Source organism: Scomber scombrus, chromosome 8 (assembly GCF_963691925.1).
Source record: "Scomber scombrus chromosome 8, fScoSco1.1, whole genome shotgun sequence".
Classification (NCBI taxonomy): Eukaryota; Metazoa; Chordata; class Actinopteri; order Scombriformes; family Scombridae; genus Scomber; species Scomber scombrus.
In genome coordinates, this window is record NC_084977.1 from 7,127,439 (window position 1) to 7,149,732 (window position 22,294).

Sequence of the window (22,294 nt, forward strand, 5' to 3'; positions counted from 1 at the left end):
CAGAGTTGGCCCATGTGTCACAGTGCCATTATTTATCCTACAGATCAGTAAGTTCCCTTTGTTCTGTACAGTAGCAGGTGATGATATGTAAATGGTTCGTGTTACATGTTCACCAGCACTCCTTTGTTCCACCTCCACTAACAAAGGTGTAGATCTGATGCCCTGAGAACAGTTGTCTTTCCCGTTCACTCTCTATCACCGCGGTGGAAGCAGGAAAGACAGAGCCTGAGGTTTGGTTCTTAGCGGGACGTTGTGCTGTCAGGGCATCAGGTGAGAGCATGTACCGAACCTCCACCATCCCCCCTCCACTCCTCACTTAATCAGTTCTGACACAATGCCAATTCCACAGTGGGTGGCACATGTAGCTTTACTCATAGATGTGGCAGTCGGGCAATGATCGGCTCCCAGACTCTGCGCTTTGTCAGCTCACCTTTCACTGTCATGCTGTATAAGATAGCACGCAACAGTGGTCACTTACAGATGCTATTGTTGTTTGTTGATTTTTAAGTGGTCCTGCATTTAACAACGCCCTGAAAATCATTTGTCATGAGCTCGGCATTTGATGGTCCACCAGGATGTCTTTCAGGGGTATTACAACTGATAGGCTTTTTGCCATTAAAAAGCAGATGGCAGATGACCTGAAAGTATAAGCCTCGACATACTGGGAAAACAGTGGGGGAAAAAGGTGCAGCTGTTAACCCAGTCGCCACTGAATTTGAGCACTAACTTCAATGAAACTGCGGCTGGGTGTCCTGAGGGCGTTGGCAAACAATTTACTGAATTGAGCCAGACATAACTGAAAAATCACGTCTGCAGCACGTATAGCTGCTGTATGGTTTCTATTGTTGCCTCTGAAAAGCTGAAGAGGAACTGCAAAGCAATCATAAAGCATGCAGGGAAGCAATTTCTTTCTCTTATTCAAGTGAAAAATTATTCCGTGCTGTCACAAAAGACTCCCTAACAAGGTGCTTTAAACTCTCTGGCAGTGCATTGCTGCGGGGTGTCAAAGAGTGGATAAGGTATAAATGAAGCTTAAACTCAAAAGTCTGTTTCTGGTAATAGCAGCATTTCGTTCCCTCTCCAATGTGCTTTTGATGTGGAGCTAAGATTAACAGTGTTAAATCGTCCTCTTCACTGTCTCAAACTAACAACACAGGCATAATGAGCAGAGTGTTGACAACGAGAGCATTTCTTTGAGGATATTGTACAGACTTATTATATATTCTTTTTGTGAAGGTTGTTGTATTACAGTTCAACTCACTCCACGTACTGTATACCTCCATTGACCCATTGTGTATTATTTTTAAAAAGTCATTTAATTTGAGGTGACAATAGAGGAGTATCCAACCACTGAGGAATGTTCCTTTCATCTCTTTCTAATCCTGTGATCATGCCGTTATGGTTGACTGGCTGCGGAGGCGCAAGGTGCCAAGGAATCCAAGAGCTCAGGCCCAGCCGCTCTGTACAGAGCGCTCCGGCATGGCAGAAAGATTTGTATGTCGAATGTGTCGATCCCTCAGAGTTAATGAGGCCTACTGTTTGGGCTTCCATTATCATCCTGCTGCATCCTGAGCCGGGCCGTACCGAGCTAAAGTCATGCATCGTAAAGTTCTAGACACTCATTGATACATCGTGGACAGTAAGCACAGCTCAGCATTTCTCACCGTCTTGAGAAATAAACTCAGTAGACCAGCTGTACCTTTACAACACCCCCTTTGATGTATTGTTAAATTGACACTTCATATATATATACTCTTGAAACCATGACTGACACATACAATGAGTCAAATAAATGAGAAATGAAGTGCATACAAATGTAGCCATCAATAATACCAGAAGAGTTGTTTGACACAATCCGTAATTACTCTTTCATTCTGAATACCAACACATTTCATCACTCAATCTGCTATTGACGAATCTGATTCCTTCATGTGTCACAGTAAACCATGGATAAATTAGGACAAAACCAGCCTGGCTGCTAACATTCACCGAGCTCCCAAATGTCGCAATTTGGAAACACCTCAAAGGTCAGCTCAGATCTCCACTCGTGTTACAATATTGAAAATCAAATCTACTGTAAAGATCCAGCCGGCCCCCAGATCTAGGGAAGGTCAGGCTAGTGTCACCGATTCTGAAAAAGCTCGGCCATGCAGCACGAACAGAGTCAAGTTCAGGCCTCCAGAGTGTCTGCAAAGGACACACACACCTGTGATGGGAATGCTCCCTGAGCCAGGGAGGGAGGAGGGGGAGCTATATTCTGTGGCTCTGTGGATGATTGGCAGAAAATGTCAGGCGCAACACGTCAGCCCCATACAGACACACAGCAGGCAGATGTCAGAGACTGCATGATAAGAGGGAGGGCAGGCTCACAAGGAAAGGAAGGAAGTGGCATCTTCAGAGAGTTATGTCATCCTTCTAAAATCTCTCACAGATTAGGCCTCGACACAGCTAGAAAACCTTTCTTGTAATGTTTGCATCCTCTTTTCCTTCTGTTATCATTATTTTCCAAATACAAGGATTAGTCAGGGTCACCGTTTTTTTCACATACTTGTATTCCACTGAAGGATATGCACAACCTTCTGGGGTTGTGCACCACTGGGGCCTGAGCCAGGGTCAGATATCTCAGAGGGGAAAGGCGGACTGGAGGCTACGCCCGGCATGTTAATTACACTCAATGTGTTTTGTTTGACCTTAAGACAGCGCTTCCTCCTGATTTATTGAAGTCAGGTTTTTGTGAATCTTTAAGTTGAAGCTGGACATATCTTGTTAAAACGTTCTCGAGTTTGCTCCTTTAATTTTAAGCAGCGTTTGTTTCGCAGATAGACCACCGGTGATATTTATCAGCGAGATGGAAATGAAAGTAAGGAGCTGATGAAGTGCTCTTGATTGCCTCGGTCAGCCCTGTGAATTATAACTTTGTTCTTTTTCTGCTCCTCAGGGCAGTGCTCCCATGGCCCACCCTGAAGACGAGCTGGAACGCCTGACCAAAAAGATGTTGTTTGACATGGACAACCCTCCATCTGAGGAGTATTTTGGTAAGATAGCTCATCTCACTCCCATTTAGTTAACAGCAGACATTTTTACATTTTCACAAAAGCACAGTGTAAAATGAATGATGGCTGCTTCAGGGTCATAGGATTGTAGTGGGAGACTTGAATAGAGCTGAGTCATCCATGTTATAAGTAACACCTGTGCTTTTCTGCATTAACAAGTAAAAATGCCTCCTGCATAAAAAGCCTCTAAACTTTAACTACTACAAGGACACCTTACTGTATGTTTATTTGAATAATATCAACAACAAGTTGACAGAACATAAGCTCCTCCTGTTGTTATAATTGTTATCATTTTATGTTATAATTTTAAGGTTAAGGTTTGGAGGTTATGGAGCAAGTCAGCTAATTTTATACATCTGGTGCTTTAGCATTAGTTAGTATTAGCATGTTAGCATGGATTCTGTTTGCTGCTAGGTGCGAAGGGCTTTATATAAGAAGGCTACAAAAAGTGGGTAGTATCTAATTGCATTACCCTTCTTGAATATTACTTTTCTCTTCATGCTTACTTAATTTTCTCAAATGTTTTTAATAAAGGATAGCGCTACATTTCTTTTAGCTACACTGTTGTTGCTACAACAACCAGTTTCTTACAACTAGTAAAGCATACAGTCATTAAGATATTTCTTTAGTTAGTGAGTAAAAATGTTAATTACAGTGAATTAAATTGAGAAAAAAATGTAGGTTTTAATCCCTCTGTGAGCCTACAAATAAATAGTTTATCTTTATGACATTATAGCTCTACTCTCACCACCACTTGTTTAGCTAACTTGCCACAGAGCTTCAGTAGCCAAAACATGCTAGATACCGGACCAAATGAACAGATAGTGTCAATTTTTTCATATGAGCAGAATATATTGTGGGCATATTAACATCCTCTCTTCCTAGTTAAGTCACAATAATGAGTAAAGCAAACTCAAATAACCAAAAAGACCAAAAGATGATTAATCCAACATACAGGACAAAAACAATATATATATATATATATATATATATATATATATATATATATATATATATATATATATATATATATATATATATATATAAAAGTGTAGACTTTTTTGAAAGTAAATACATGTACGATGCACTGATGTCACATACACCACTAATATCAGCTGACTCTGTAATCATGGTCATGAAGTCTCTCACTAGCTCATAATACCCGGCTGCTTTGTTACATGTTACTGTCTGTCTAATTGATTTTTTTTATTTTTTATTGATTGATTGATTTGATTCTCCTGCATGTACATGTTGTGTATCACATATCATAGTCATACATGTCTACTCTGTATTTCACTAAGGGGTAATTAATATGCTCCCTGAATTGTTTGCTGGTGCTTTGCTTCATTTGAGTGCAGAGCTGAGTCCACCAAAACAAAATATAACTATCCATGCTATAAATGGCCTCATATCCTCTGATGTAACTGCCTCTGACACAACAACAGTCACTTCACAATGTAACATTTGTAGGTGAGAGTAGCAAAGTGGCTAAAATTAGCCCATGACTCACATGTAAGACTAATAGCTTTGCAGACGCAAGCGCACACACACACACACACACACACACGCACACACACACACACACACACACACACACACACACACACACACACACACACACACACACACACACACACACACACACACACACACACAGAGTATCGTTTTTTGAATCACTGCAAAAGCAGCTCTGTCAACATTAACCCAGGCAGTCTGATCTCATTAGGAACACTCCTTTCGTCACTTTTCAGAGTGATATTTTATGACGCTATAAGGAGGGGGGGGGGGGAGGGGGGATGAGCAAACATGGATCACATTTAGTGTTGAGATATCTGTCCAAAATAAAAGTAAACTTCTGGCAGCATTTATGGTGATAATCACTGAATAAAAAATCCAATGTGGGATAGTGGGTTAATAGAATAAAACTGGCATATGGTTTCCTAGATTAGCCCACCCAGTGACCCACAAAGTTAGATTTGTATCACAAGAACAATGTTTTTGGAAAATGGCTTGAGGCTGTGGAGTAGAGTGCAGGTGTGTACGATACCGGCAAACCTAACACAATATTCTTGTTATCCATTGATTTTTATAGTGTAGACGGAGCAGCATTTCTGCCAGTCTGAGAAGCAGTCCTCAAGGTAGAGTCTTATAACTATATCAGTGTGATCAAAGGATAAGGCATAGCTCTTGCTCAGGGTATAATGAAAATGAGATGTAAAGGCTTTGGACAGATGAAACATCTTGATTTTGATAAAAACTCTATCTTGTGTGATTGTCAATGTATTTCACAATATTTCTCCCATTTTTCCTCCTGAAACATTGGTTATTTAAATTTGTTCTCGTTCGAAAAAATAAAAAAATGACTGCCGGGATTAAACAAAATGCCAATTTTAATACTATTTCACAAAATGGCACTCAAAAGACAAGGATTCTGTGCATTTATGTTTCATTTCTATTTTTCCGCCCTCTATACCCTCTTCTGCCAGTGAGTGCCATCCCTCTGCTGCTCTCTCTTCTCTAGCCTTTAATCCCCTTTGCCCTGGAATTAGTTCCCATGCCCATTAGATACCTCACTCAATACATTCAATGGGACTCCCGAACAGGCTTTATATCAGCACATAATCACACAGCACACCATGATAGCATGTGTAGGTGTATTATAGCTACAGGGACATGTATTTAACTGGTATTAAGGGATATTCAGCTTCACGTTGGTACGCACTGATGTAAAGACCTTAATTGGTTCACATTAGACGTAGGTCAAATAGATCCGCTGGCTTAAGCATAGAGTAGTCATTTTTATAGAGGAATGGCCCTCAAAGCCTTGTTGGCCTAATTTTTTGGCTGAATGTGTACGTGATGCAGACCTGGCGTGAACTTTGAGGATTGCATTACCACACGTTGCAGTTGTGTTCTATATTTACCAACCATAAGGCTGAAGGCTGGGGAAATAAGGACATGTCATGTGAGTTGAGAAATAGGTCAAACGGGTCATATGTGAGCTGTGGTAGCCAGAACAAGTTAACGAGATAGATGGCGTGTGTGCGTCCTCAGTTGACAGCGGCTGGCTGTTTCACGGGGGCGACCGAGAGAAAGGAAAAAGGGACGAGCAGGGCAGGAGTCTACGTCTGAGGTGACTGCAGGGACTCATTAGGAGAGAGTTCAAGCGCAGGCACACGCCACTCTGCAAATCCACAGAGCCCCCCTCCCTCTACCCCCCCCCTGCTGAATAATGTACATATAGTCACCACAGTAATGTTAAAATTGACTTTAGTCCGACATGTTCCTCACTGTATATCCAGGGCTGTGGGAGAAGCGGTCCCAGAGCGTGAGACTTTTGTAATTACAAAGAATCTGATGGCGCATGAGCCTCTTCTTTTTTGGCGCGGTACAGGGGGGAAGAGGGCTAGCAGTTGTTGAAACCCTAAGGCTAGTAATTAACAAGATTAATCAAAGTGGGGCTGCGATCTCTAGCGCGCTACTGGACTGAATCATTGTCTTCCTATAGCAAAGTTTTATTGGTGTCACTAATGTCTTTGATGAGCTTCTAATCTGAAACAGCTATAGTGAGTTTTCATTGGTCCAGAGGGGGTTAATTGAATTGAATTAACGTTACACTCTGGGCTCTATGATGTCAGAGGAAACTTTTCTATAAGACTCAATTGGAGCTCCGTCCGGAGCTTAGAAATTGCACAAGCTTATTATGCTCTTTTACAACAACCGCAGTCCACCAATTACACTGGCCAAGTCTTTGAGGAGTTTTCTGTGGCAAAATAGGCACATAAAAAGCAACCGCTCTCAAATGCAAACGCTCCTCAAAACTGTAAAAAAAAAAAAAAAAAAAAAAACCTGAAAGTGAAGCACTATAAAAGAACGGCTTTTCTTTGCGAGAAACCCAGTTTGCGAGCCAGAAATTCTCCCTATGATTGAAGCTTCTTTGAAAAGCAACTGATTAGTCCTGATTTAGAGTTCCAGATTAGATTTGAGTAATCTGAAAGAGCCTTTTCTCCAAATGTCATCATCCGTCATATTTAATCCACTTAGGTTGTGCGTAGGTGTACTGTGTTTGTGGAAATCTAATAAGACACAGCTACTCAGCTTGCAGTACAGATGCCTTGGCATTTGTGCATCAGAAGAACTTACAATATTTTGTCATCACTACATTTCTGTCAACCAAAACCAGGACATAAAGCTGAATAATTGAAAGGATGGGGATGCTCTGCATTATTTACAATTAGTGATGATGATACTTATGCAGTGTAGTTCGTTCTGCCTCGGAGAATCTTCCCCTCTGTTTTTTTCCTTTAAAAACCCAAAATGACAAGTTGAGAGTTCCTCCACACCACCCGTCCCCCCCGACTTTCAGATTTTCACCGTATAGAATTAAGAAAGATGTAAAATTTTAATATCCAATCAATATTTATACAGTGATTTTCCAGCCAGAGTTTTGAGCAGCGGCATAAATGTTTTTGTAATGTTGTTATCAGACGATAGAGAGATAGTCATTGGAAATTAGCTGAGTGATTCATATGGGCATACTGTACTGAACACAGGACTCGGAGCTGTCGGGAAAGCCTTTTCTCTTGGTTTGAGCCAGCCTTTGTTTCGTGATAAGAGCTGGAGAAGAAAAGGCAGGCTTTGCCACTTTTCCTCATAATGTCAGCTGGAAGAGCGCTCATAATTTATAAGACACCTCACATGAAATGTTCATGAGGAATCTTGGAAGAGATACTGTACAAATGGCAGTGTAGCTCCAGTAACAGTACAGGCCAGAGGAGTCAGAACGGATCAGCTAAGGTAATTGGGTCAGAAAAAGTTTAGGTTCACACAGTGCACTCTTGCGGAGCCTGTCTGTGTTTCTTTATAACACATTGAAACATCACAACTTAATGTATTAATAGGCTTCCAGTTTAGACAGCTTTGTGCATTGTCTAAGATACTCTGGTGGAATTGATTTGCATATAACTGAGGTCGCCCTCAGCAACCTCTTAGGAGTTTGCTTTTAGATGTGCCTCTACATGTCATAACAAGTGGGATGTGTGTGTCAGAGTAAAAAACCTTTCTTGCTGCCTTGAAAGACGCACCCTCCCCAACCCCTCTCCCTCCCACCGTGCCCCACCTCCACAGTCTCCGAATGCCTTTGGCCAATCATCTCTACTGATAACACATAACTGCTTCCATTTAGTCTATGAAGGTGTGCGTTTAATTATAGCTTGTATAGAGAGGAAACTCAAGTAAACATGCAGGTACAATACAGTATAATAACACCTTTCAATTTATAGATGCCTTCATACTTAAAAAGCAGACTGGCTTCACGCACACCAGGGATTAACAGGAAACGATGCACACATGTAATTCAGTGTTACTGTTTTTAGGTTTATACACAGATAAGTTACTGCTAATGCTAACCCAACATCTCCTACTGCTGATACCTCAAAGTCAAAGCTTTTATCTGGTGAAATGCAGAAAAATGCATCTAAAAAACACCTTAAACATACACATTTTGGTTTGCTTTTTTTGGGGTCAGAAAATCATTTTTTATTTTGGCAAAGGAGTCACGGGTGTCTGCAAATCAACCAGGATGGAAAAGTGAATCAATCAAGTATAAAATAAATGTTTATCTAACTATTTAAGTCATTTAATAGTAAATAATAATGATTATTATAATACAGCATTTTCCAAAATAAAAAGAATATATAATAAATCCATGTAATTAATTCCACTTTTGAGGCGAATATAAAGAAAGCAGTAGAATAACGGTGATTCAGTTTTACCTACAGTACAGTGAGACATCTGCTCCCTTTTTTCCCACTGTAATCTCCTCATAGGCCCTTTTAGTTTGGAGAGGATTTCCCCTCCAATCGCAGCGTTGCCTCTTTGTTATGCTACATTCTGCTGCGTGTGTGTATATGTATGTGGCAGCAAACATTATGAGACAGAGGAGCATAATGCTGCTGGAAGGAGGTCATCGACCACCCAGGGGCAGGGGGGTGGGGGGTGGGGGGTGCAGGGGGCATCGTATGAAGCAGTCTGGTGACATGGCAACTCGTCTTAAGCCCGTGCATCACTGTACCACCTACAGTGGATTATAGTGTATGACTGCGAAAGACTAGATTATACAACACAATACCCAAGGATGATCCATCATAGCTGCCTTTTAGAACAAAAATACGGTATATGCGTCTGTGTGAGGCTGCAGATTTTACTCTAAAGATGCTTTTTTTTCTCTTAAACTGTTATATTATTTGATTATTTGATTGTTAATCTACAAATATGTCAGTTTGAACAAATTCTACAAAAACCTGCACCTGTTAGTGTTAGTGTAGCTTCACAGACGTCTCTAATTCTGTTCTTTTATGAATGGCATCACAGCATTTTTTCTGCTGCGTCATCATCTTGCTGTGTTTGCAGCACTTGATTATATTTGTTACCGTTTTTGAGCAGAGAGGGCAGTTTCACATCACACCAAGTAGTTTTTCAGCCTAGTTTATAGGATCTCCATCCCTTTTTTTTTTTTTTTTTTACCCATTATCTCGTCCCAGCACTGCCGCTGACCTCTCAGTGCTGCTTTCTAGTCTCCAGCTGATGCAGCGTGCCGGCGTTGGGCTTCTCTTCGCGGCGACATTAGTCCGCTTTTTTGCAGCGGTTCACATGAGGTGACCACCCTCCGCCTCTCACCCTCCACCCACCCACCTCCCTTTTTTTCCCCTTTTCCCTTCCCCTACTCCCCCCCTCCTCCCCTTCCATCTCTCTCCCCCCCAACAGGCTTGGTGCTTGCTATCCTGCCTCGTTGAGACAGCTCCACTGAGGCTTGCAAGATCAGCTGCCGTGCGAGCCCAGCTGAGGCTTCCGGGCAATCATGTTGCTAGATTTCATTTGTGAGTGAGCGTTTGACCTCAGGAATGAGTAGACATCCGCATGCTCACGCACGCAATACGCAGATATACTTACAAGCACACAGGTGCGCACGGAGAAACAGCATATAAACACACAGCACAGCAGATCCACCGCATACACGCACACACGCTCACCTGTCCCCCTCCTCCTCCTCCTCCTCCCCTTGCCTTCGCTCTCCCTTTCACCCCATTCGCCAGCCCCCTGCTCGCTCCCTGGCACCCCTTCCGCGTCCCCTCCCTGCCAACCTGCTCCTAAAACATGTAACCTACACTCAGTCCCTCTCTGCTCTTGCCGCCGCGGGCCCTGACAGGCCGAGCGGTAATGCTCAGTGGCACAGGCTCGCCTATCCTCCATCCTTCTCCATCGCCGCAGCAGTTCTGCAGATTGCTATTTGCTGACATTGGGAATGAGATTAAAGGCAAAGGGGTTAGGAGAGAGGCATTCAGAGATTGAAATGCTGCGATGACAGCTACTTCTCTTGTCGTCCCCAAGGCAAGTGAAGGCCACAGCATTGTCAGGCTGCACAGAGGGCAATCTGAAGCAACAAAGTAGATTAACCTAGAGGGGAAAGAGATGAAACAGTGCACAAATTGAGGCCCGTGGCGTTTCAGTAGCTAGCAGTCACACTCCTAATGTGTTCGACAGACTACTTTTTTTTGCTGTTAACCACTCGGTGACCTATTGTTTATGCCTTTAATTAAGTGTGAAGAAATTATCACAACTTTGTACCTTTTCGTCCTACCTTTCAAAATTGTCACAACAAGTTAATGCTGCGTGTGGAAGGTGAAAGATTGAGGACCATTTATAAATGTGAATTAAAGAAAGACAATATGTCATAGCCACATTTTGTAGTTCATCCTTTTTACTAATTTTGTGTTGTTAATATTAAAACGCAACACATGCAGCAGTTTAAATGTGTTTTCTAACATATATTTTAATCCAAGCAGAAAACTTTAGTCGAAGTCCCCAAATGGATTTTGTGGTTCTTTTATTAGTTTTGGATACGAGCTACAGTTGCCGGCTTTGCCTTTGGGGGGTTTGCAAGGGTTGCACCAGCAGAATTGTATTCTTTAGTAACATAGTGTGAAAAGTTTGGTCTCCCACAAAAAAAAAGGAAAAAAAAGAAAAAAAGTTCCTTGCGATCCTTCTTTACATGCACGAACTTTGATTTCTGACGATGTAAGATCAAATTGAGCTGCAAGTGTGCTCCCTCTCTGCCTTTCATGCTGCTTCAATATCACGGCGTGAAAAAACAAAGAAGGCAAAGACTGAGGGAAATCTGAAGCGTTCTGCCACTCAACATCCCCCATTCCCAAACAACAGCGTCTCACTGCCACTACAAATACATTAGAAATCAATTATTTATGGAACAGAGTCAGGGCCTCTTTAATCTTTTCCTTTTATCCAATTAAATTGTCTAACCATTCTAAGCCTCTATAGCTCACAGGGAATGTGCTTCTTTTTTTTAAAAAAAAAGAAAAGAAGAAAAGATTTTCTCTTCAGTCCTTCTTTTGACTTTCGATGTAACAGAGAAGAGACACTTCTGAGGGTTGAAGAATGAAAGGAAAGAAAGTGAGTAAAGTGTAAATGAACTCCCCCTCCCTCCCCGTCACCATTGCATTGGTTATACAGGAACTATTTGAAGTTTTGATATTAAGACTCTGGTTCCATTCCCCGTGCAAAGGGACGCTGGGGAACGGTGAGGCCTTTCATGATTCCTTTATGCCCAGCTGAAATAGTTCGAAAGTATTTGGGATCATCTCCACAGGGGTAAATACGATGTTGCTTCAATTGCTGTCCTGTATTATTCAAGAAGTCAATTGAAGTAGTGTCTCAAAATTGAAAATGCTTACTTCCGACGCAGACGTGCGAAATTATTGATGTGAAGCATTGGTAAAACACCGCATTTCTCTCTGTTATCATACAGTAAGAGTGAAAAAAGTTACAGGCTCTCTGAAGAAGATCCAACTTTACATTTTTACACTCATTTTGATGTCAATATCATAAAATAGAGCAGAAGTAGTCTTTGGAACTAAATGTGTCATTAGTGGCAGTTTTTTGTTGATTGATAGATTCTTAAAGTCATTTGTTAAGCAAATTTAAACATTTAATAGTTCCAGTTTCTTAAATTTGAGAATATTTGACTTTTATGTGTTTTATATAGTTGTAAATTGGATATTTTTAGGGTTAGGACTGCTGAATGGATGAAAAAAAGCAATGTCAAGACATCAGATTGGGCCCATTGAAATTATAATTATAATCTTATACACTAAACAATTCATCAAGTCATTGAAAAGTGCTCATATGAATTGGAAAGTGAATATTTTGGATGTCTTGAAATTATGATAAGCACTTTCCATTCTTTTTCTCTCATTTTTATAAACAAAAAGATTAAAATCAGCAAATGAATCAATAATGAAAACAATCCTTAGTTGCAGCCCTAGTATATATTACCATATCAGACCTGCCAACATGTACACATTGTAACATCAAAGTATGCTGGTACTAGTTGTTACTCTAAGGGACACAAAAAGAGGCCAGTTGTCTTTTTACACCTAAGTAATGGATAAATATAGCTGAGCCAATTGAGACATTAAGCTGGCACAATTGTTTCTTCTCCTATATATAAGCTCCTGCCAATGCAATAGCTTTTAATGGTTATTTATTATTTTAACTTTACCAGTGTGCAGTGTTGGGTGCACAATAGCCAGCAGTAAATGAAGAAAATGCTTATCCTTCTACCCACCGCCCCTGGTGACACAAATACACATGAGGAGTTACTTGACCAGCTTTTCACTTTGAAGGAGAAGAAGAAAGAAAAAGTCACTATGAGATACTGAAGGAGAGAACTACCAGAGTGGACCTTTTGTGGATCTTTATGGGGACCAAAGCTTGATCCTAATGAAGCAAAATGTCATTTGTGAGATTGTGGTTAGGGTTAGAGGTATGATGTGAATTGATGTTTGGTTAAGGTTAGGGTTAGGCATGAATTGGTTGTGGTTAAGGTGAGAGTGAGGGTTTGGGCTAGACTGTTTACAGTGAATGAATGAATAAAGGATAACTGCACTAATGTGTGTGTTCTATAACTTAACCTTATCTAGGAAAAATTAAAAGAAAGGAAACACCCTTATTGTAAATGAAGTACACAATATGTAATTATGTAAAATAATTCATTGTGTGAACTGCAGTGATTCACATCTGAAGCATGTAGGTTGCTGAAGTGATACTTTTTTTTTTGGCATGAATCCTTAAATGTGGCCAAAGTGGTGTCACCTCTCACTCACATATTACCGTAATGAATGACTGTAATTTACTGTAAATCTTCCGCATCCCCATTGGGGCTCTTCCCCTCCTCTAAAAGAAAAAAAAAAAGGCTCAGCGTGATGCGAGAGAGAACAATGGGAGCTGGGATCAAACAAGTTTTCCTTCTTTTTTCTCATTACCTTTCAAACAATGGAGACGGCTGACATGAAACACAACATACTGTACGGTGACGTGTCAGTTTAACAATGCAGCCTCAGCGCTTGAAGACCCGTATTATTAATCGATCCTTATATTTGATATCCAGGTAATATTTAGAAACAGAAAAAAAGCGTACGGTAGTTTAAAGCTGGAGTGTAAACAGGCACAGATCTGCTGCTTTTTGTTCCACGTTATCATGTGAATTCATGTGTGGGCTGCTGACGTGTGCACACAGCGTGGCATGATGCATGGTGTATGCATGATACATATGTCTGTGTTTGTATTCGTCTACATGTGTGGCATGTCTGGTGCAAAGACTTTTTTTTTGTTGTTGTGTGTATATGTGTGTGTGTGTGTGTGTGTGTGTGTGTGTGTGTGTGTTGTGGTAATACTGTGTACACTGTACGCACAGTCGCGCACAAATAGCTCCTGAGGGCCCTCACGATCACAGACTGCCAAAAGGAAAAGGATTTCCGAGAGGTTTCCTTCTCGCTATTTAAAGTGGGAGCCCTGTGGGACATGTTTGGCATTCTCATCCACTCACTGAAGATGGCCTGTGATCTGAAGCCACTAACAGGCTCGGCGTGCTCCGTCTCTGTCTCTCTCTCACTCTCTCTCCCTCTCTCTCTCTCTCCCTCTGGCTCTCTGAAGTGATTACCCTGCTTGTGATTCCACTGACACCCACATGTCCCCCCGAGACGTGCCTTCACTAGTTTGTTTAATCTGCCTCCCTGTACAGTAGGTAACGCTGCCATAATTGAGGTGTGGATAGAGCTGTGGGAACAGATAAAAACCGATAGCAGGTTTTATGAAAACTTGTCTGCAGTATAAGTCGCTGCGGATGACAGCAGTCGGTAAATTAACGCGCAAAATATTGCCGTGATAAGAATTTTGAAAAGATAAATGTCGCTCTTTTTGTTTCTTAATGCGTCCCCAGTCGACGAACGGCGAGACCTGTAATAACAGCGTTGCAAATATATCAGCGTTTCAATAAAGATTGAGAAATGTTGCTGGAAAAAAAGTTGCGGATCCAGTCACTTTTCTTAGCAACTTTCCTCAGTTTCCAGTGAGGCCCCCCGCGATAAGATAATGAGTTATCTGAGATTAGAGTACCATTAGCGAGCCTCGCAGTCAAGCAGATATTTGATCTCGACAACATATGACTTCCAAAAGTTGTGCTGATACCTGAGACAGATTCCGCTTTACACTCTGTTTGAATTTTTTGATATGAAAACAGCAAGTGGAACTGTGAAAATGCAAGGATCAGATACTATATCTCCCCCGGTTAGTGTCTCGCCTCTGTCTGTAACACGCTTGAACCGCTCTGTTCAGAACATACAGAGTGTCAATCATCAGCCAAAATCAGCCTTTTAGATGAAGCAAAAAATGAAAAAGAACAAAAATGATCCATAGAACTGAACTTGAATTAATTAAATATACTGTATCATGCTTCCACTGAGGAGATTGCATCTGTCCTCAGATGTGTAAAAAATAAAACATTCTCAGATATCTTTTTAAACCCTATTATTGTAAGATACCAGTAATTAAATTGACAGTGTTATTAATTGGGTTGAAGATAACTTGCATTGAGTCGAGGACATCTTAAACTCAATTAAAGATATCTCCAACTCAATTAAAGATATCCAAATGCCATGTCCCGCAATATGCAATCAGGCTCTTTCTGGCGCAAGAATATCAGTTCACTTGTGCCCCTTTTTACAAAGACTTCGTTGTACTTCTAAAGTTTTCTTTTTATCATTTAAAGCCCGACTTTTTGAAATAGATGTCGTCCATGTCACACTTTGGTGATGTGTATGGCTTCTTTAATGTGGCATAATTATAGTATTTAATCCTTCCTTATCCACTGTTTGAAATAGAAAAAGAAGATTAGGCACTTCTGACATCAGGAAATGAATCACTTAAAGGGAGAGTTCAACATTATTTTTTTTTGGCACAAGGTAGGACGAGTTGATGGACATCAGCTCAGGCTATTGATTCAGAAATGAAAAGCAGTAAACGGAGGCAGGTAACAAAAAAACATTTAAACCATAATACACTTTTAAAAATGAGTGTTCACCATCCACACAAAGAACATCATCTCTTTGGTGTATTTTTCTGACGCTTGTTTCTGAAATAAACAATCAATTAAAAATGAATCGACATTGATTCTGATAACATATTTTTACTTGTTATTTGTTCCTGGATAAGGAGTGTTATTTCCTAATTGCTTATGCCTAAAAAGTGTAGAAAATTGTTATTATTCCATTCAGACTTTGCTTTTGTGACCAGGATTTTGAAATATACAGATTTTCAATGGGAAAACTGGCAAAGTCATCCACAAAGTTATTAAAACAATATATGAATCACCAGATTCAATGAAGGGAAACTATATTTATTTTTTATTGTGCTTCTATTGTGTTATCTATTTATTGTGTTTTATCTTGTTGTGCAGCACTTTGGAAACCTTGTGTTTGTTAAAATCGTGCTTTATAAATAAAGTGGATTGGATTGGATAAACCTCTCACTTCTAAATATTATGTGGTGACTTTTGTAAAAATACATATTCATTTTGATTTATATGTTGTTTTTATGACTCCATGTGAATGAAAATGTTCGAATCCACCCATTTTTCAATTAGAGATCGTTACATTTCAAAATATTATTTAGGTCACAAAAGCAAAGTTTGAAGGGAATCATAGTCATTTTCTATACTTTTAGGAAATACCACTTAACACTACCCAGTACCTTTAGGTGTTTGTCTGTGTGCCATGTGGACTCATGGTCAGTATTTTTCTGCAGTGTTGTTAGTGACTGTTGGCTCACTGATGAATTTTATCTGACCTTAAACAGTATGTTTGTGGATTTCGAGTGAATCTGTGCTCAGCCTCCCCTCCATCTCTTCTCCCTCTCCCCAGGGCGCTGTGCCAGCTGTGGAGAGAACGTAGTGGGTGAAGGCACTGGCTGCACTGCCATGGACCAGGTCTTCCATGTTGACTGCTTCGTCTGCATGACCTGCAGCACCAAGCTGCGTGGCAAGCCCTTCTACGCTGTGGAGAAGAAGGCCTACTGCGAGCCTTGCTATATTGTAAGTAACTGCTTTCCCTTCAAAAACCCTCATTTAGACTTTTTACATGTGCCTTTATTTAAGAAGTGCACGTTATGACATCAAATTGTTCGTATTTTCACTTTAGGCAACCACATTTAATTTCTTTGAAACCTGACAAGCTGACACCTCTCACCACACTTATCTCTTTTTGCTCTTTTTGTTTTGTGTTTGGTGACTCAGTAACTATGACTACAGCAACAACCGTCTTCTCTGGAATATTACAAGACAAGGAAGCAAATGTGTGCAGAACTTTTAATCACAGATGTGGGTACATTTAATTCCTCTTAAGAACTGTCTTAAAGTTCTAAGACGCTGGAAATTATGCAACTAACAAGATTTAAGAATTTTTTAGTGAAATACATAGGAATCCTAAAGTATTTTACTGGGACCAACAGAGGAAAAACTGATTTCCAGAAGGTGCAAATCCCGAAAGAAACTAAACTTTTTCCTGTAGAATTCTTATAGGATCTTTAGTAATGTATCCTATAGGATCCTATTGGAAAAGATGACAATCCTATAGAACTTTTTGATTACGGTAGTCATGTGATATGTTCAGTGTTTTGTGTCTAGTATTGAAATGTGTACTTTAGCTAACATACTATTGGTCCATTAATGATACTGTAAATACAAGCCAACTAACAGCTAACTGCTGATGTGACTTCTACTGTTAAAGCTGCACTAATCAATATTATTATATCAACAATGGATCAAATAACAGTGTAATGTGAAAGGTGTCACTTGTAGTGATAAACTAACAAAGAATGATCACATGACTCTCTCTTACCTCGAGGGTATTTCAGTTTTTTACAGATCATTGTTTGGGTTTTTCCACAACTTGAACTGTTTTGGCTTACAGTACTATCACTGTTCTCATCAACCTGCATTTCAGCTCAGATAAACCCACTGTACACTACCTGCCTAGCGCCTACCTTCAAATTTAGTGACTAACTAGAGAAAATAGTGACACATTTGGCAGCTAAAGAACCACATATTTCCCTTAGGAGCTGATGGAGACCAAAATTCAAGACTCAAAATAACAGGTAACAAGTAAGCAGTGAATACATTTATAACCAGACTACCATACACTCATACCTTTTTAGCCAAAACAACTCAATACACATATGAATTGTTCTCCTCTGAGCTGCATTTATTGATTTTCTTTTCTTTCTTTTTTTTAACAATAGAGGATTTTCAGATATCTTTCTCGATAAATGAGATGATTATAAAAACACAGTTGAACATTCAGTGAGCTGATGCATAACTATCTGGAGTAACAGCTGATGAGCAGTAAGATATGGTTAAAATGGACTCGAGTTATTCAATGAGTGTAAAAAATCATGTTAGATTGTGACATTGTATTCATTCTCTTTGTGGATCAGATAACACAGAGGAGTTTTTATTCTCGTCTGTTTTCCCCTGATGAAAAGTTGACCAGATAGAGGAAGTGATTGACAGATATCCCAGAAGATGTCCTCAGTTATTTTTAATTTTGGGGTTTGTTCTTGTATCTGCATTGCACAACAGACATGAAAGTATTTCCTTGCACAATATTGTCAGGAAAGACACATCATCTTCTAAGACCACAAGGAAATCTTTTTGCAGAAGTGTTTTCCCTCATTCCGTTTCAGCTGAATTTAGTTCAGTTTTGTCATCAATCGCACCGCTAAGAATTAAATGGTCAAAGTTTTTCACTGTCAGCAATATTTTTGGGTGACTTTATAGGTCATTCCTGGAAGCTGAGACGGGAAGTAGCTGCGTTAATGCAACGAGACAGTACAATGGAAATTCCGGGTAGCAACTTTTTAACTTTCACGCTTGTTTTCACTCGGAAATCTATTATTTAGGTTATTGGATTTAATTTGTACGAGTTTAAAACTTGTATGAGGAAGAGTATCTAAAGGAATTGTTATCATAGAGAGCCGTGATGTGAGTTAAAAAAAAAACCCAACAGTGGGGCTTTTCTACAGGCCTGCTGACACAGATAGGAGCCACACTAAAACAAATGTCGTCAGGTAGTCATTTGCCTGTGAAACACAAATGTTCCACTTTCCAGTCTGTAGATAAGAGACCTTTAAAGAGACATGATAGGAGGCTTGTACAAGCACAGTTTGCTAGTTAATGACAAGGTTAGAGCTTTGATTTTAATAGATGGTGAGAAAAAAGCATCTTGATGACCAGAGCAGCTCAGAAACAAGTGATGCACACTGCTTAGAAAACAACTTAAAATAATTCATATTTTCCATAAAGAAAATACAACACACACTGACACTGTGGAGTCTTGTGGCTTTACCCACAGCATGTATTAACACATATGTACAATACTCCCTTACATCATGTGCAGGAAAAGTGCTTAATGTGCACTTTCACAGTACAGTCTGGAAGCCAAGCTACATAACGTTTAAACCAGTGGCAGTCCATCTCTTAAATCATCTCTTTTTCAGAGGCACTCACTGTGATTGTAGTTGTCTTGTCTGGAAGTTCTCCAACTCTGATACATGCGCTAAAGAGGAACGGGATAATTTAAGAACTTTATTTATGCATTTCATCAGCATAAATGTTCTTCTGGCACAAGATCAAAAGGATGGGGGAAATCTGAATTTCTTAATGAAAGTAATTTCTTCTTCTTTTATTCCCATCCTCAGGGTCATACGCCTCTGTACGATTAGAGAATGAACGTGAGAGTTGAGTCTCTGAAGAGAAATGTCATATCCCAGAGAGAAAGAGGAAAAAACTTCAAGTTCTAGCCTCCAAGTCAGTCAGTCTAGGAATCTCTAAGAGAAAATGAACAGTAATCATACAATGTGAATTTGGTTTTTTTGACTGTAGATCCCTGTGTTGTTCTCTCTCTCTCTACCCTGTCACATCAGTGGCATATCACACTCTTATATACATCCTGTTTTCATTTTAGAGTGGCATTCCAGTGATTTCCTGTTGCATTTCATTAAGGTTAAAAAAAATCTCCGAAATTGGAAATGCAGAGTCTGAAATATTCTAATTTTTAGTCCTAAGTATAGGTCAGACTCTCAAACCACTAGATCCTACACTTCCTATAATACAACCCAACAATATGTAATATTTAGACCCTAGAGCTACAGACCACATAATGCAACTGTTGGGTAAATTGTAATTAAACTTCATGTGTAAAATTAGTTCCCTTTTAAATTTAGATTGTATGTTTGAATTTAAAAAAAGATTTGTTCACATAACTAAATAGATATTGTAAAATAGGTGCATGTTAGTTTGTCTCGAACTAAATAGATTGTTAGTGAAAAAGTTATGAGGTACAACAGGGGAACCTCGATGTAAGTTTTATATTTTTATCCTCTATGTTAAGAGTAAAATAGATGTTTCTAACACCGTCTGGTTACATTTGATACTGAATATCTTATATAACGGGTACCTGATGAAACTTATTGTGTAGAATCTGTAAAACATAATGTAAAGTCGAGTAATCCCTTTGCCAGGAATTGCAGGAATATGTTTCACCATCCAACAAAGTTTTCTGCCACTATCAAAGTAGGCGATCTACAGCCCCCTTATCAGAGCTGGGACTTTACATATTCTGTGGAACAATACTGGCATTTGCTTTGGCAAGATCTCTCCCATCCACTGGGTGATTTGCCTCTTTCAAACTGTTTGTCTAGATATTACTAATTCCTTTTAGTAATGTGGCGGAACTCACCCACATCTGTTATCGTCACTCGTCTACTTCCTGATTTTACAACTCGCTATCTCTCCGTCTGACCAACCTCAGTCACATCACTGGCCCACAAATTACGGGGCAGCAATCAGCCTTTGTCTTTGGCACTTCCCTGGCTTGCCTCCACAGAGGGCTTATCGCTGCCTATTTGAATACAGACTGATGCTGATAAACTCCACAGCCGCCCAATTAATGTCTCGCTTTGCATGGAGTGGTTCGTTCTTAATCGCGTTAATGTGACAACAACATTGGGTCACCATTCTTTTGTCTTTTTTTTTCTCTTGTCTGATGTGTGCATCAGTCTGAGGTGTCCCACAACTTCCCCCTTCCATGTTTGCACATATGAGGTTTGCACACATGAGGCTGTGAAAGTGCAAACACCACCCTAGCCAGCTGTCTGTCATTGTTACTGAGAGTCAGGACTTTTAAGTTTCAGCACTACTAAGTGTTTTCTAAGAAAGCTCTCATGTGAAACACTTTCCTGCAGATTCTTACAGTCACACATTGCTGACTGTAAGTTTTCTGCAAACTGGAACAAATTAATCACAGGGCATCTGGAAATCCTCAAAGCTGCAAAGGAGAGCAATCCAGTGGGGCCGGACAGTATAACAGATGATCGCAATATTTCTGGTTCTTTATCAGTGATGTAATAATATTTTTAGAGTGACTAATGGTGTCATACAGTGTTTCATTCACTGCATCGGAGAAAAAGTCATTTAGACATGATAGCCAGACAGATAGAAGCATTCACTGTTCATTTAGCTTCACTAAAACAGTGAAATAACATCAGAAAATGTACCACTTAACTGTATTTCAGCCTTAAAAGGAATAGTTTTCTTTATGTTAAATGCACTTATTCATTTTCTTGCAGAGAAATGAGCAAATCAATACCACTCATGTCTTTATGCTAAATATGAGGCTACAACTAGAAGACTGTTAGCTTAACATAGCATAAAGGTAAAGGTGACATTTTTATAAACTTCTACCAGCACAAACCAGCACCTGCTACAGTAGTATATGTACTTATTAAGACATTAATAATAAACTAAACAAACAAGATAAATAGTTATTAGTTGTTCATTAGTGAGCTGTAGAGGATTTAAAAAACTTTAGACAGAGTTAGTTGTTCCCCTCTTCTTCCAGCCTTTGGGCTAGGCTAAGCTAAGCTTGCCGTTTGCTGACTTTAAAGTGATATTGATATTCTCATGTAACTCTCAGCAAGATATGATAGTGTGTGTGTGTATATGAATACTGCATCCGCACTACTTTTAAACCAGGACATGAGGGAGCTGTAGATAAAGCGTTTGAACAGATTATTTTTCTACATGTGTGACTTCCTGTTAGCAGAAGTATGAAAACATGCTTTTGTCTTTGACACAACACCAGATTCACATTGAGCACATGCAGAACAACAGTCCAAATATACTCAATCTTTTGTCTAAGTAAATGCTGTTTTTTGGGCATTTTTGTTTGTTTTTTGTTGGGTGCCTCTTCTTTTTTTTCTTGTCCCCATAAAACTGTTAGCAGCTGTCGAACCTGACAGCAAAAACAAAAACCAATACAGTGCCAAGTGTTTTCCAAAACAGCCCAGCATCTTAACTGCGTCTCTCGTAATTGGAGAACCAATTATGGAACCAGATTTATGACTTTTACACCATGTTTTCACGTTTTTACCCAAAAGCTGAGCACGTGTAGCTGAGTTCACACTCAAGCTTTCTATCCATGTAAAACAGAGCCACACATAATATCTCAGACTTAATGTTAATCTTGGTTATTGAGTCAGTTAAATGCACATGAAGATTTGAGTCTTTTTTGCATTCTGAGAGGAAACAATGACAGACAATGCTTTCTGAGAGCCGTGATATGAGATATAATGACATTTAGAAAGCGTGCTCCTGTTTAGAGGGAAAATGCTGTAATTTGACAGGCCAAGATTAAACTCAGTGTGTCAGCTTTTGTGTGAGCTACAGACACTGTCATGTGTTTCGATTACATCCAGGTATGTAGTGATTGTGCTCTTACATTTGTGTGTGCGCTACATTTTCACTCGGATCCATTTCTCCGGAGCACTCACGC

General features: G+C 39.8%; 1 protein-coding gene across 2 annotated transcripts in view; it reads left to right on the plus strand.

Annotated features, from left to right (window-relative positions):
• Positions 1 to 22,294, plus strand: part of lpp (LIM domain containing preferred translocation partner in lipoma) — a 136,655-nt gene that overhangs the window by 94,093 nt on the left and 20,268 nt on the right. For both annotated transcript variants that reach the window (XM_062424177.1, XM_062424178.1), the window contains 2 exons: positions 2,939 to 3,035; positions 16,328 to 16,497. In XM_062424177.1, coding sequence (XP_062280161.1) covers positions 2,939 to 3,035; positions 16,328 to 16,497 — 267 coding nt within the window. The remainder of the gene's footprint in view (positions 1 to 2,938; positions 3,036 to 16,327; positions 16,498 to 22,294) is intronic.